Source organism: Schistocerca nitens, chromosome 1 (genome assembly GCF_023898315.1).
Source record: "Schistocerca nitens isolate TAMUIC-IGC-003100 chromosome 1, iqSchNite1.1, whole genome shotgun sequence".
NCBI lineage: Eukaryota > Metazoa > Arthropoda > Insecta > Orthoptera > Acrididae > Schistocerca > Schistocerca nitens.
In genome coordinates this window covers 506,364,056-506,378,505 of record NC_064614.1, presented here as the reverse complement: position 1 = coordinate 506,378,505, position 14,450 = coordinate 506,364,056, and the positions used below count along the sequence as shown (strand labels likewise).

Here is a 14,450-nt window from a genome sequence, read left to right as displayed (position 1 = left end):
CCAGTAAAATTTTTAGCCGAGTCCAGTGACTTGTCCTCAAAGTTTTCCACAAATAAATTAGCTACCGCAGAAGAGAGAGAGCTTCCCGTAACACTACATCAATTTGCTCATGATAACGACATGAATGTCTGGGCAAAAAATATTTCTAAAAGGCTCGTCATCAAACGTCTGTGACTTAAGAAGTTCATCGCACATAGTTCAACTTGCGTAAAAGGAAATTTAATTTGAAAGTAACGCTTTTCAAACCACCATTCGCAATATTTTCCCGCGACCTGTCAGAAATAGGTTCGTTTCAGTAGTTGTCAGAGAGCGCCAGATGACAGGCGCCGCCGCGCTTTGGCAGCTACTGTGACACAGGAAGCCCGTATGTTCGCACGTGTAAAACATTAAAAGATCTCACATTGTGTCATAAAAGAAGAGACGTAAGAGGATACTCTAAGAGCATCGGAATTTCGTGAATCATACTAAAATGGCACATTTAAAGTGCATACTTAAAGATCACATTCCTAAGTCCAGATTTCCAATGAAGTAGGCCTCGACCTGATATTAAGCTTTTCAGTGTGGGCTCCTGGATGTTAATTTCCTTGGAGCACCAGTACTGTATTAACACACTTTTGATACTATATTATGGCATAATGCCATACGTGCTAGAAGATGAAAACGTACACTTGAAATGCAGCGAGCTGTTGAAATTAGCCAAGAGTGAGAACCTAAACACTTGGTTTCAAATACACTCCTGGAAATGGAAAAAAGAACACATTGACACCGGTGTGTCAGACCCACCATACTTGCTCCGGACACTGCGAGAGGGCTGTACAAGCAATGATCACACGCACGGCACAGCGGACACACCAGGAACCGCGGTGTTGGCCGTCGAATGGCGCTAGCTGCGCAGCATTTGTGCACCGCCGCCGTCAGTGTCAGCCAGTTTGCCGTGGCATACGGAGCTCCATCGCAGTCTTTAACACTGGTAGCATGCCGCGACAGCGTGGACGTGAACCGTATGTGCAGTTGACGGACTTTGAGCGAGGGCGTATAGTGGGCATGCGGGAGGCCGGGTGGACGTACCGTCGAATTGCTCAACACGTGGGGCGTGAGGTCTCCACAGTACATCGATGTTGTCGCCAGTGGTCGGCGGAAGGTGCACGTGCCCGTCGACCTGGGACCGGACCGCAGCGACGCACGGATGCACGCCAAGACCGTAGGATCCTACGCAGTGCCGTAGGGGACCGCACCGCCACTTCCCAGCAAATTAGGGACACTGTTGCTCCTGGGGTATCGGCGAGGACCATTCGCAACCGTCTCCATGAAGCTGGGCTACGGTCCCGCACACCGTTAGGCCGTCTTCCGCTCACGCCCCAACATCGTGCAGCCCGCCTCCAGCGGTGTCGCGACAGGCGTGAATGGAGGGACGAATGGAGACGTGTCGTCTTCAGCGATGAGAGTCGCTTCTGCCTTGGTGCCAATGATGGTCGTATGCGTGTTTGGCGCCGTGCAGGTGAGCGCCACAATCAGGACTGCATACGACCGAGGCACACAGGGCCAACACCCGGCATCATGGTGTGGGGAGCGATCTCCTACACTGGCCGTACACCACTGGTGATCGTCGAGGGGACACTGAATAGTGCACGGTACATCCAAACCGTCATCGAACCCATCGTTCTACCATTCCTAGACCGGCAAGGGAACTTGCTGTTCCAACAGGACAATGCACGTCCGCATGTATCCCGTGCCACCCAACGTGCTCTAGAAGGTGTAAGTCAACTACCCTGGCCAGCAAGATCTCCGGATCTGTCCCCCATTGAGCATGTTTGGGACTGGATGAAGCGTCGTCTCACGCGGTCTGCACGTCCAGCACGAACGCTGGTCCAACTGAGGCGCCAGGTGGAAATGGCATGGCAAGCCGTTCCACAGGACTACATCCAGCATCTCTACGATCGTCTCCATGGGAGAATAGCAGCCTGCATTGCTGCGAAAGGTGGATATACACTGTACTAGTGCCGACATTGTGCATGCTCTGTTGCCTGTGTCTATGTGCCTGTGGTTCTGTCAGTGTGATCATGTGATGTATCTGACCCCAGGAATGTCTCAATAAAGTTTCCCCTTCCTGGGACAATGAATTCACGGTGTTCTTATTTCAATTTCCAGGAGTGTACATTGACTGCCTCAGCGTAAAAGATTAATAAAAACCAACTTAATTGTTCTACAAGGCAATTAATGCATGACTGTCAGAAAAGTGGAAATAAAACAAAATGTGAAACTAATAACGTATATTAGCCTTCCGTGATTATGTGATTGTCTTTTAATTCACTTGATAGCTCCCGGCCACAGAAATCAGTTTTATTTTCATTTGACGTGAGAGCAGTGAACGAAGAGGAAACAGCAAACGTACTAAAGTGTAAACACGGGTCACGTGGAGACTATACACTTACCCACTACAACTCTGCTCTGCGCATCAGCCCGGGATCTACGATAATTCCGAACCGGGGCAATACTGCGATAATGCCCCACCCCAGCCCCCTCAAAAATATGTTCATTTTGTACGCACATCTTTCTGAAGAGTCTGATACATAAAACATATATGTTCGGGGATATGTAAGAAATGTTATTTGTCTTATGTGTGCCAGAGAGCAGTGCCACCTCTCTTCACACAGCATTCTTCTATCGCACGTCATTGTATTTCGTTCTGTGGAATTGTAAAGTGAATATTTTGTACTGGATGCCATCAAACCATAATCAGGTATTGTAATCGGGAGAACAAGAACTCCAGAAAATTTGCTCTTTATTGCCTGTTAGCTAATAACTTTCTGTTTTGGGTGACAAAATTAAATATAGGATGCATAAAACCAGTAAAGGCAAGACACAAACAAGACAGTACACATTTCTTCAATCCTTAGCGCCTAGCATTATTTTTTCTCTAATCTTGCTACAGCTTTACATGGCGTGCTTTCTTCTGCGAAAGAATCTATTACTTCATCAAAGTTCGTCAAACGTTTTGCTACATGAAAAATCAAAATATTGTTGTCTAATACTGCGTAAGTTATTAATACAAATAGTACCCAAGACTGGTGTGGTTTCTCGATCTGATTACGTCTATTTTGTCACTGTCTGCTAGATAAAACAAAATAGGCCTTTCTAACACTGCAGAAGTTGTAACACACCCCAAATAAACGAGACTGTTTTGGTACAAATGGTCATTTTTATAACACGACAGAATATAATTCACGAAGACCAACATAAAATGCCTACTAGGTCTGTGATAAGCAAAAAGCTTCATGTTAGAAAATAGTTTCACATTTCATTCATACGCTCCTGTTTCTCGAGCAGGAGATCGAAAAGTAGTAGCACGAGATTTTTATATAAATTTAGAATCGTCATATTCTTCCCTAATTTGTGTGATGTCCCAGTTTCTTCTCCTTCCTCGTTCTAACAATCAATCTTGTCATGACTAGTTCTGGAACTATTTCAGCCTTTGAAAAAACTTATTCACCGGGTAACTTCACTAACCCTGCCAGAGTCACCGGTTTAGTTATCTCTGATTATTCTCAGGTTAGGTGTTGTTATGTTCGTACAAACCATTTTCCGCGCTACTTCCAGTATAGAACTTAAGCAGCTGCTAGACGGGGACTGTACAACTGGCCCTTACTAAAGTGCACATCATTTACGACGGCGGCCGAGTTTAGGTTCGTTCTGCGCATCTGACGTCACAAAACACAGTCAGCCAATGAACAGAGAACGACGTTGCCAGAGCTCGACTGCAGTGCAAGGCACAGACGAGTGTCTTCAGTTTTAGAAACGTTCAGTCATAAATCAAGTAATTTACCAAAAGCAATGTCTTGATAGCAGACTTTCTTTTATAGAAAGTTTGGAAAAAGCATTCTTTATACCAATTGCTTCATATTCTATTAATTAATTAAACCAAACAGGCAATAAGCCTCCTAATTCAGGCGACAGCAAGGGAAGGTGTTTGTATCATTCTCACTAACCGCTTTTTTCGCAATAAAGAACAGCGGTAATTGTTTATTTCCTGAATGAGATTTTCACTCTGCAGCGGAGTGTGCGCTGATATGAAACTTCCTGGCAGATTAAAACTATGTGCCGGACCGAAAAAAAAAAGACGCGAACTCGGGACCTTTGCCTTTCGCAGGCAAGTGCTCTACCAACTGAGCTACCCAAGCACGACTCACGCCCCGTCCTCACAGCTTTACTTCTGCCAGTATCTCGTCTCCTACCTTCCAAACTTTACAGAAGCTCTTCTGCGAACCTGCAGAACTAGCACTCCTAAAAGAAAGGATATTGCGGAGACATGGCTTAGCCACAGCCTGGGGCATGTTTCCAGAATGAGATTTCCACTCTGCAGCCGGCCCAGGCGGGTTGCATCATGCAGCCTCGCAGGCGCTCAGCGGCCAGCGCGGCACTATGTTTTCGATGTTTTTCAAATTGTTGCATCCTTGAGCCCCCGTTAACCAGATGTACGTCTAGCGATTGGCGGCTGACGCTACAGATAAGACTTTATTAATAATTATAGTACAGTGTTACATCACCAGTTACATTCTCAGCAAGTACACCAAGTCCTTTCATCCATACATGTATTTTTTCATCATTACTAACATTACGACAGGAGCGGGTACACAATGTGAAAGGCATATTACTATATACATAACTAGGTCTAGATTGGGTCTTGGCATCTATTCCACAATGCTAGGACTTATAAGCGATGACATCTCGGTCGGCGAATGATTCCAATCCAGGTAGAGAGGCATTCTCACATCGGACGATAGCGAGAGTAAACCATTCACTTCCAGTACTCCCTGTGGCAACGTCAAGGCTGAAATTAACTCGAAATCCACGGAAAAAATCGGTCCATTCAGTATGACACTTTGTGCAGTTCCATTTGTGCCATGTTTATTCTCCAGGCTTATTATGTGTTTGTAGACTGGCATGCGATGGCGACGATGACGATATACACGCCGACGAGGAATAGTGCTTCAATGCTATTGCAGATATAGCTCACAGCGGAATGATTCCACTGGTCTAAGTTGGCCGCTTTTATACTGAGCGCATGTCCTTGATTAGAGAGCCCTGATAACGGACTTAGCCGCTGCGAGGCTTATAAGACCTGGCATTGTGGAATAGATGCCAAGACCCAATCTAGACCTAGTTATGTATATAGTAATATGCCTTTTACACTGTATACCCGCTCCTGTCGTAAAGTTGGTAATGATGAAAAAATACATGTATGGATGAAAGGACTTGGTGTATTTGCTGAGAATGTAACTGTAACTGGTGATGTAACCCTGTACTATAATTGTTAATAGTCTTATCTGTAGCGTCAGCCGCCAATCGCTAGACGTACATCTGGTTCGCAGGAGAGCTTCTGTAAAGTTTGGAAGGTAGGAGACGAGATACTGGCAGAAGTAAAGCTGTGAGGACAGGGCCTGAGTCGTGCTTGGGTAGCTCAGTTGCGTGTCCCGGATGGCGCAGTGGTTAACCCACCTGACTGCTAAGCACGTAATTCCAGGTTCTAACACCAGTCGGGTACACATTTTCATTTGTTGCCGGCAAGGTAGCTCAGCATGTTCGGTCAGAGAGCCGGTTGGCCTCTGTAATAAAAAAACTGAGTGGAAGGATCAACCACAGAACTTGAACAGGATGTCTTGCGACGTCCGCAACGACCAAACACAACGAACAAAAAAGTTGGTAGAGCACTTGACCGCGAAAGGCAAAGGTCCCGAGTTCGAGTCTCGGTCCGGCAGGAAGTTTGTTTATTTCCTATTGTAATTCGACGAAACGTGAGTAATGCATAGTCATACCAACAGTGTTTGTCGTTATTTTGCATGATATTTTAAAGTCCTCCGGGAGATCTATTCGAATGACGAGCTGCGTTAGCGTAATGGTTAGAGTGTATGGCTGCTAAGTGAAAGGTTCAAACCTTGTTCGGTGCTTAATATTTTCTTTATTTAAAAACAATATCGAAGTGTCTTACTTCATGAATTTTATTCGTTTGAATGTAATTTTTTGAAATTTCTAGTGGCAACTAAAATCGACCATACGGAAAGTATACGCTATGGACTTTTACCTCTCCAAACTCTTCAAAATTTTGTGCAATGGTTTACTGCATCTAATGCTGCACAATAACTGCGTTGAACATCGAAACAAAATTAAGTCATTTATGGGGGGGAAGGTATCAGTCAAGAAGATGTGTAAAAATCAAATTTTTGGGCCAAATAGGTTTTGTGAAATCGAATGATAAAGTGTGTCAAAGCAGTCGAAACACCATGTGTCTGCACAAGCGAGCAGTGCAGTGCTGACAAAATCGCGCACAGCGCGGAATGCGGGGAGCACGTCTCTGTAGCAGCGAAAGGGTTAATGCGGCCATGGTGGCTATACTTCATAAACTGCGCCCCCCCCCCCCCCTAAACGTAAGTTAGCGATCTATACTATGGCGCTGCTTCTCTTGGCGCGTACAACTGGCAACGCAGCAATCTCCCGCGTCTGGGCGGACATGCGCGAACCGCCAAGATAAAAGAATTGAACTATAGTGTAGCGATCTGGCCAAAAATTTTCTGACACAATTTCATTTTCCTGAATACACCGAGAAGATAACACGTAATCTTTCTTAGCCGTTTATTTCCACTCTGGAAGTCTGAATCTATTGATTTCCCTAGTAAGTATAACAACGCTGATCATTCGCAAACCCAATCAAGAACATAACAGACAGCGATTGGCGTTCGCTTGTTCGGCTTTACTCCGCTCAGCTCGTATAGCCCTGTCTCCTTTTGCCTGCAGGAAAGTTTATTTCTAGATGCGACGAGGGTTCCCCTGACAGACATCACGTACACTATGCACGCATTCAAAAATCAAATTATGATTCATTCCGAAATCAACTTACAGTGTGTGTTCAAAAACTAACAGGGATGTGTTTCAAAATCATATGAGTAATCGATAGACCAACGTGCGCTGGATGCTAGGCGTTTTGTGAAACAACGTTTTTCCTCCTCAAGAATATGAATTTGGGACCCCTCTCCCTCCCTCATAGATCCAGGCCTGCTGCGCATGCGTGAATCTGGCAGCTTGGGCGCGGCAGTAAAATTTTTCCCGGTTGCATCTAGCAGCTTGCTGCGACTGTTTACAGCCAACAGCCACATTTCTGTAGCCAGAAGCGGGAGAAGGTACTACTCATACGCCACTCAACTGCGCATGCGCATAAGCCCGCTCATAACTGCTAAAACGAATCTGATGTACACAGTGGTGACGTCACGCTCATCGGAGGAAATTTGTTGTTATGAAGCATTGCATAGTCTCCCTAAAGCCTTTGACACAATTTGCTGTTGGCAAACGCTTGTATGAGCACTGTGTTTTGTTGTATATGGCACATTTCCTTTGCAATTAATGTTTTATTTTCTTTTTTTTTCTCCCTCACGTTTTATTGTTGCAGTATTCTTCTGCAATAGCGCGATATAGTAATATCCTTTGTTAGAGTATCGATTCTTACCAGTCAAAATTACAAAAATTTAACTGAAAACTAACACAACGAAAAATTCCCGGATCTCCCGGGTCGTATACTCCCTGGTCTTAACTGTCTGTGCTAACTACCTATGGGTCCAACACAATAGGTTTAAAACAATTTGATTTACTTCTGTGTGTAAGATATCTGATGAGATTAGATTCTGATATGTGGTTAACTTATTTTCATCGCCACCCACAAGTACTAGCCAAACAACCAGCTGAATAATTCTGAAGACTCTTAATGGCCTCCTCTGTGTCAAAATGGGAATTTCCAATGGAAGCAGAGGGGATAGATTACTATCAGGGACTGACAAAGTGTGATATCTAAATGCAAATCATTAAAATAAACTGATAAGCAAAGAATAATATTTTTACTGGGCATATATGAGCAATAAAGTGAACAATTATTAAAAAAAAATACGTAGCTTTGTCCACTGTAGTTGTATAATTAAGAGTGAGAATATCCCCCCCCACATGGGTTGGTTGTTTGATACAACAAATTAAGTATACAGATAACATTTTGAATACCTCCATTAATTGTTTAGCAAAAGACTGTAATTCTTTTTATGTGAGGGAGAATGAATTAGGTCACCAAATGCCATCTTTGATTGATACATAAAGTTAAACGTGGAGCGAATGTCAGAATTGAATGATACGGTACAGTACAGTTGTGTAGAAATATATGGCAAAGCGAAACTAATCATTATTTTTCAGTCCACTCAAAGCAGAATGTGCTTCAGGGGTTTATAATTTTCTTGCAGGCCTAACTTCACGATTCAATAATAATAATAATATCAATTAGGTCCCAGTCATGAAAATAAATATAACCAAATAAAGACAGTTATTCACTGGAAAATAAAAAAGATACAAGACAGATTTTTAAAAAGAATATCATTTTTGTCTTTCTGATCAAAGATGTACATGAATATGTATAAAAATAGATTTATTTTATGTTACTTGACTATGACATATAAAATAATCTGGCCTGGATCTGAGGTAAAAGCTTCTGGTCTTACAACATTATTGGGACTGCAAACCTGGTAGTTAAAGAAAGGCAGGAGAGCAAGTGGATAATTACATGGCTTCATTGAAGCAAAAAAACAGGAACATCTAGTACTATTATAGTTAAGAGTTTTTTTTCTCTTTTTGATTTTGACTGTCACTGAGCATTATGTGTGGTGGCCAGTCTTATTTCATGTACTACTCTGCAGTCGTTTGTCCACGTTACGAGTTACAGAACATTAAATTTACACAGCATGATGTAAGTTGCTCTACACTGTCAAGTTCTCAAATTCCTTAATCACTAATCTGATCTTCATCTACTTTCTCTTCCATTTACAAAATACTGTTTTCAAGTTTCTTTCGTTTGTATAGTCCTACTATGTACCTCTTCCCTCTTTCAGCCTCCTCTTCCTTGATTAGTAGTGGCCTGTCATCTAAGCTGTCTCTGTTCATACAACTGTTTCTCTTTTCTCTAAAGATTTTTTTTTTTAAATTTCCCATCTGGATTATACTTGGTGACAATTATTGAACTATACGAAATAAAATTTTCGCAACTTCTGAATGGTTTGCGTTAGTCATTCAAACTGCACAGTCGGCTGCGGGACATGATGGGAATTAATATGCATGTTTGGTTTAGCAACAAAGCCCACTTTCATTTGAACAGGTTTGTCAACAAGCAAATTGGCACATTTGGGGGACTGAGAATCTGCATTTCATGGTTGAGACAGCTCTTCACCCTCAGTGGGTGAAATGTGTGGTGTGCTATGTTCAGTAACAGAATAATCAGTGTGATATTCCTTGATGACATGGTGACTACCGAATGGCATTTGAAGGTTTTGGAAGATGATTTCATCCCCATTAACCACAGTCACCCTGATTTTGACAAGACGTGGTTCACGCAAGATGGAGCTCAACCTCATTGAAGCAGCAGAGTGTCTGATGTCCTGGAGGAGCACTTTGGGGACTGCATTCTGGCTCTGAGGTACCCAGAGGCCTCTTGCGTGGGCCTCGATTGGTCGTCATGTTCTCTGGATCTGAACATATGCAACTCTTTTTTGTGGGGAAATATTAAAGACAAAATCTACAGTAATAACCCGAAAACCATTGCTGAGCTGAAAACAGCCATTCACAGGCGTAACGAACTTGTCATAACCTAAATCCGAATACCTGTAGTGACGTTTACACGTTGAATAAAGTGTGCACGCCCTAGTTTGTAAGTAACTAATGTTTGTTTGTTGTTTTTTTTCCCCCTAGTTCAATGACTGTCACTCTGTAAATAGACCCTTCAGCCCAGAGGCCCACTGTGTGAAGGTCCTCATGGCTGCACAATGTCAAAAAATTATATAATTTATTCATAAAAGAACTGATTTGCTGATATTCCTCCCTTAGAAACTAAGTGAACTGGTCTTCATGGATGAGGAAACACTCATTTGCGAAGCTGTTCACAAAGATTTCATTACTACACAGAAAGCTTGTTGATGTCAGGTATCACTCTGCTTTTGCATTTTTTGATCTAGTTAAAAATAGATACATCAAATGGCTGAGTAAAAAAAAAAAAAAAAAATTCTTCAATGGAGTACAAGGAGCTGAACTCATACGTTACTCTTCATTTCATTTCATTTCATTTGTAGCCAGACTTTTTACATTTCCTGAAAAGCTACTGAAACTTTGTGTTCTAGAATAATGGATAACTTTTTGGGTAAAAACAAATAAGTTTCTATGAAGATTGTTATTTTTCCTGATATTGATTCAGTGAACTGAATTTTTTGTTTGAAAAGGATATTTTGCATATGACGCAATTCATTAAAAAATATATATGCTGAGAAGAAGAGGCTGGCTCACCTACTTCCATAAACAGGCTTTTTTTGCAAGACAGTGTCAAATTCATATGATAAAGAATTCATATTGCACAATTTTCGGCACCAGAAACTTTAGCTTGCTTTCACGAGTTACTCCAAACATATGACGATGTGGGTGTATTACATTGTGGAATGACAGTAAGCAAAGCTTCCCAGTGACATCAACCTTTCCCACATTCATCGATGCTTCTAGTGCTTTGAATTTCTCTTCTAATACACCTGCTTTGCCACACTACACTTCGCTAATTTCATTTTTAAGCATCTATATTTCCTTTTGCCTGATTCATTTACAGAATTTTCATATTTTCTTCTCTCATCACTTACATTTAACATCTCACTCAGTTCTGCTACATATTATCATTTTATTTACTTTTTGGTTTGCTGCTTTCACTAAATAAAGTTGTGTAAAAAATAATAATGGTTGAAGTAAGTGGTAGTAGATGTATCAAAATAATTACATTGACAATAAATGTTATTTCATGGCTTCTGTAATGATACTACTGAAGCCATTTAAAGTAAAAACAGAACCAATTTAGGAATTATACAGGTTGAAAATAAAGACATGTAATTGACTGTGGTGAACAAACAAATGTTACAAAATAACTGTATTTCATATGTGGTAGTGCTTTTCAATGAAGCAGAATTTGGTACCACATCTCATTGTACAGAATGTAAGGAAATAGAGAGATGAAACAAAGAACACTGCGATAAGCTTTCAATCAAAATTCTGTATTTTTGACAATTATAATCTGTAATGACATGAACAGTTCCAACAAATGAGAATTATCTTGATACTAATGAAAATAAAAAAGATATCAGTGCCTCAATGATCTAGTAAGTGAAAATATAATGTGTACAGGGTGTTTCAGAAGTGCTAAACATTTAGGGATATGAAGAATAATAATAATTTGAAACAAGTAAATACGGTATCTGAAATGCATGCCTTAAGAGCTATGAGCAATTCTTGATCTTTGATACTGCGAAACATATCTCTTCTATTTCAAGCTCTTTACTTTCCATTTTTTGGGAAATGGTAGTACGGGCAAATACAAGACAAAAAGTCCAATAAACATGTTCTCAAAAATGCATACCTTTAGAGCTATGATCACTTGTTCATCTTCGCTACTTTGAAACACAACTCTTCTAATGAACAAGTGTTCGTAACTTTTAAGGTATGCATTTTAGAGTACATGTTTACTACACTTTTTTTTTTTCTTCTTCTTCTTGTTTGGGTCCATACCACCATGCCCCAAAATATGGAAAGGAAAGGAAAGAGCTTGCAGTAGGAGAGGTCAGTTTCACAGTATCAAAAACCAAGAACTGCTCGTAGCTCTTAAGACATGCATTTTAAAGCCCATGTTTACTTGACTTTTTTGTTTCGAATGATTGTTCCTGTCACATCCCTGAATATTAACCATTAACCATCACTTCTGAACACCCTGCATGTTGACAAATGTTCTGATCAGCATATATTCTGAATACATATAAAAAAATATTCAACTTCATAGACAGTTACAAATATATCTTATTTTGTTCTAAATTACACAACAGCTAAAACAGCATACTACAAAAAGCTCAATTCCAGATAAATAAATCACAAATTTAGAGAGCTCTGAATTGAATTTTTCTGAAAGACTTCCACATATTCTATGACAGTGGCAATAAGTTTTTCAGCCATTTTTTTTACCTCAGTGCGGGGATTGTAGGGGAAGTCTTCAAATCTATATCGATAAGGCTTCCCATCTGTTGCGTGATATACTGACTGGAACATAACAACAGGTTTTTCACGGGGAAATCCAGGAGGCAACGTGAAGTGCAAAATGAAATAAAAATCTCTCCATTCAAGTAAAAAGGAAGCTCTGGTAAAGCCAATGCCATCATATTCCAAGACACCATTACCAAAATGATGAAAAAGAGCAGTAATAAGTTCTCTCCTTCTGTCATGGGCGGCAGCGGCAGCATCAATTCGGTCCTGTAAGCGTGCCGTTACCACAGGAACATAGTCCATCAAGCAACTACCACCAGGAGGAAATGGGGGTAACGACATTCCACTACCTCCGACACCCTCAAGTGCTGCCTCAGCCTGTAGTGACAGCAGCAGCTGCGGAGTGATGCGACCTCCTTCAGTAGGAGAGTGGAATGTCACGGTCAAAGTAGCAGTGGGTTCACCAGTATTCCCAAGGGGCTGTGGAATTGCTGAGAAATCCACCTGCGCAACAAAAACACATACAATTAGCAAACTGAATTTTCCTTCCATGATAGTGATTATAATTAAGCCCCAGAGAGAGAGAGAGAGAGAGAGAGAGAGAGAGAGAGAGAGATCCACCATAAAATCCAACAAGTTTGCCAGCAACTGTAATATGAGGGTGGTTGGAAAGTTCTTGGAACGGAATAGAAAAAGTACTTACATCACTGAAACTTTTTTATTTTTCCATGTAGTCTCCTTGAAGATTAATGCACTTAGTCCAACGACATTCCAGTGCTGATCCCTATCTCAAAAATGAGTTTCCTCCAGACCTGCAAAATAGTTGTCAACTCCGACTATCAATTCTTCATTTGAAGTGAATCTTCGGCCACCAAGAAAAATTTTCAGTTTTGGGAGGAGATGGAAGTCTGATGGAGCCATATCTGGTGAGTAAAGCAGGTGTGGCAAAAATTCATATCTTAGTTCATGGAATTTTGCCACGGCGATGAGACGGCACATGTGTGCCGGCACACATTGTCTTGATGGAAGATGACTTTCTTCCTTGGCCTTTTTCGCACATATTTTGTTGCAATTTGTCCATGAGGTTAGCACAGTATTCTCCAGTAATTGTTTGCCCAGTGGGGAGATAATCTACAAACAGAATCCCCTTCACATCTCAAAACACTGAAGCCATGACCTTTCCCGCTGAAGGAATTGTCTTTGCTTTCTTTGGTGGTGGAGATTCAGCATGTATCCACTGCTTTGACTGTTGTTTTGTCTCTGAGGTATAGTAGTTCACTCTAGTTTCATCTGTGGTAACAAACCAGCACAAAATATGTTGTTCACTTCTCCTAAAACGGGCCTAACATTGTTCCGATATGTCCATTCTGATGCATATTTGATCCAGCATCAAGAGTTGCGGCACCCATGTGGCAGGTAATTTTTTCTTTTCTAATTCTTCAGTTAAAACGTGACATATCCTTTCAAATGACATCTGGCAAATGTGAGCAATTTCACACATTTTCAATTGGCGATCCTCTGTGACCATTTTGTGCACTTTTGCAAAGATTTCTGGATTAGTTACAAATCTTGGCCAACCACTGCGCGGATCGTCATCTAAGCTCTCCCGACCAAATTTACATTCATTTGTTCACTTGCCAACAGTAGCGTATGATGGAGCAGAGTCCCCCAGTTTACTCTGGAAATCAGCATGAATATACTTTGCATTCATACTTTTCTTCATGAAGTACTTAATCACTGCTTGAATCTCTTTTTTCCATCTTCACAAATCACTAGGCAGGAACAACAACAGAACCATGTTGCCGCAACAGCTCTCTGCCAAGAGCGCTGATGTGGCACATGTTTACAATCAACAGTCCAATGAATACCACCTGAACAACTCGTTGCACTAGTGCTGACCTCTTGTGGTGATTCTGAGAACTTTTTCAAACCATCCTCGTATTTATTACAATTTTCACAAGGGACAAAAGAAATTGATACATACATAATGATTTATAATGAAGTTCTAAGGGAGAAATTAACTGCAGCAGGAGTGGCTATATTAACTGATAAAAAAATGGAAAATAAAGCTACATATTATAAATGAAAGAATTTTGGTGCTTAGGCAGGCAGAAGTAGAGAGAGGAACTTCAGTAGTCACGTAAGTTCCCGAGGGGAAAAAAATACAACACTCTCTTATCTCATTACAAAAGATCTGCAAAATCGATTTTATTAATGTGACAGGTGATCTGAATGCTCATGTACAGAACAAACCAATCAGAGAAGAAATGGGAAATTAAGGTGAACCCTTACTGAATGAAAATGGTGAATTACTAAAGGAATTTGCTACCAATTAAAAGTCATCAATAGCTTTTTAAGGACATCCATAAATATAC

The 14,450-nt window shown here is 41.1% G+C and overlaps 1 protein-coding gene across 1 annotated transcript in view; it reads right to left on the bottom strand.

The window, feature by feature from the left end:
- Nucleotides 1-11,145: 11,145 nt before the first annotated feature.
- Nucleotides 11,146-14,450, bottom strand: part of LOC126252966 (BRISC and BRCA1-A complex member 2-like) — a 60,008-nt gene continuing 56,703 nt past the window's right edge. Inside the window, exon 4 of the mRNA XM_049953986.1 lies at nucleotides 11,146-12,579. Coding sequence (XP_049809943.1) covers nucleotides 11,965-12,579 — 615 coding nt within the window. The 3' untranslated portion in view covers nucleotides 11,146-11,964. The remainder of the gene's footprint in view (nucleotides 12,580-14,450) is intronic.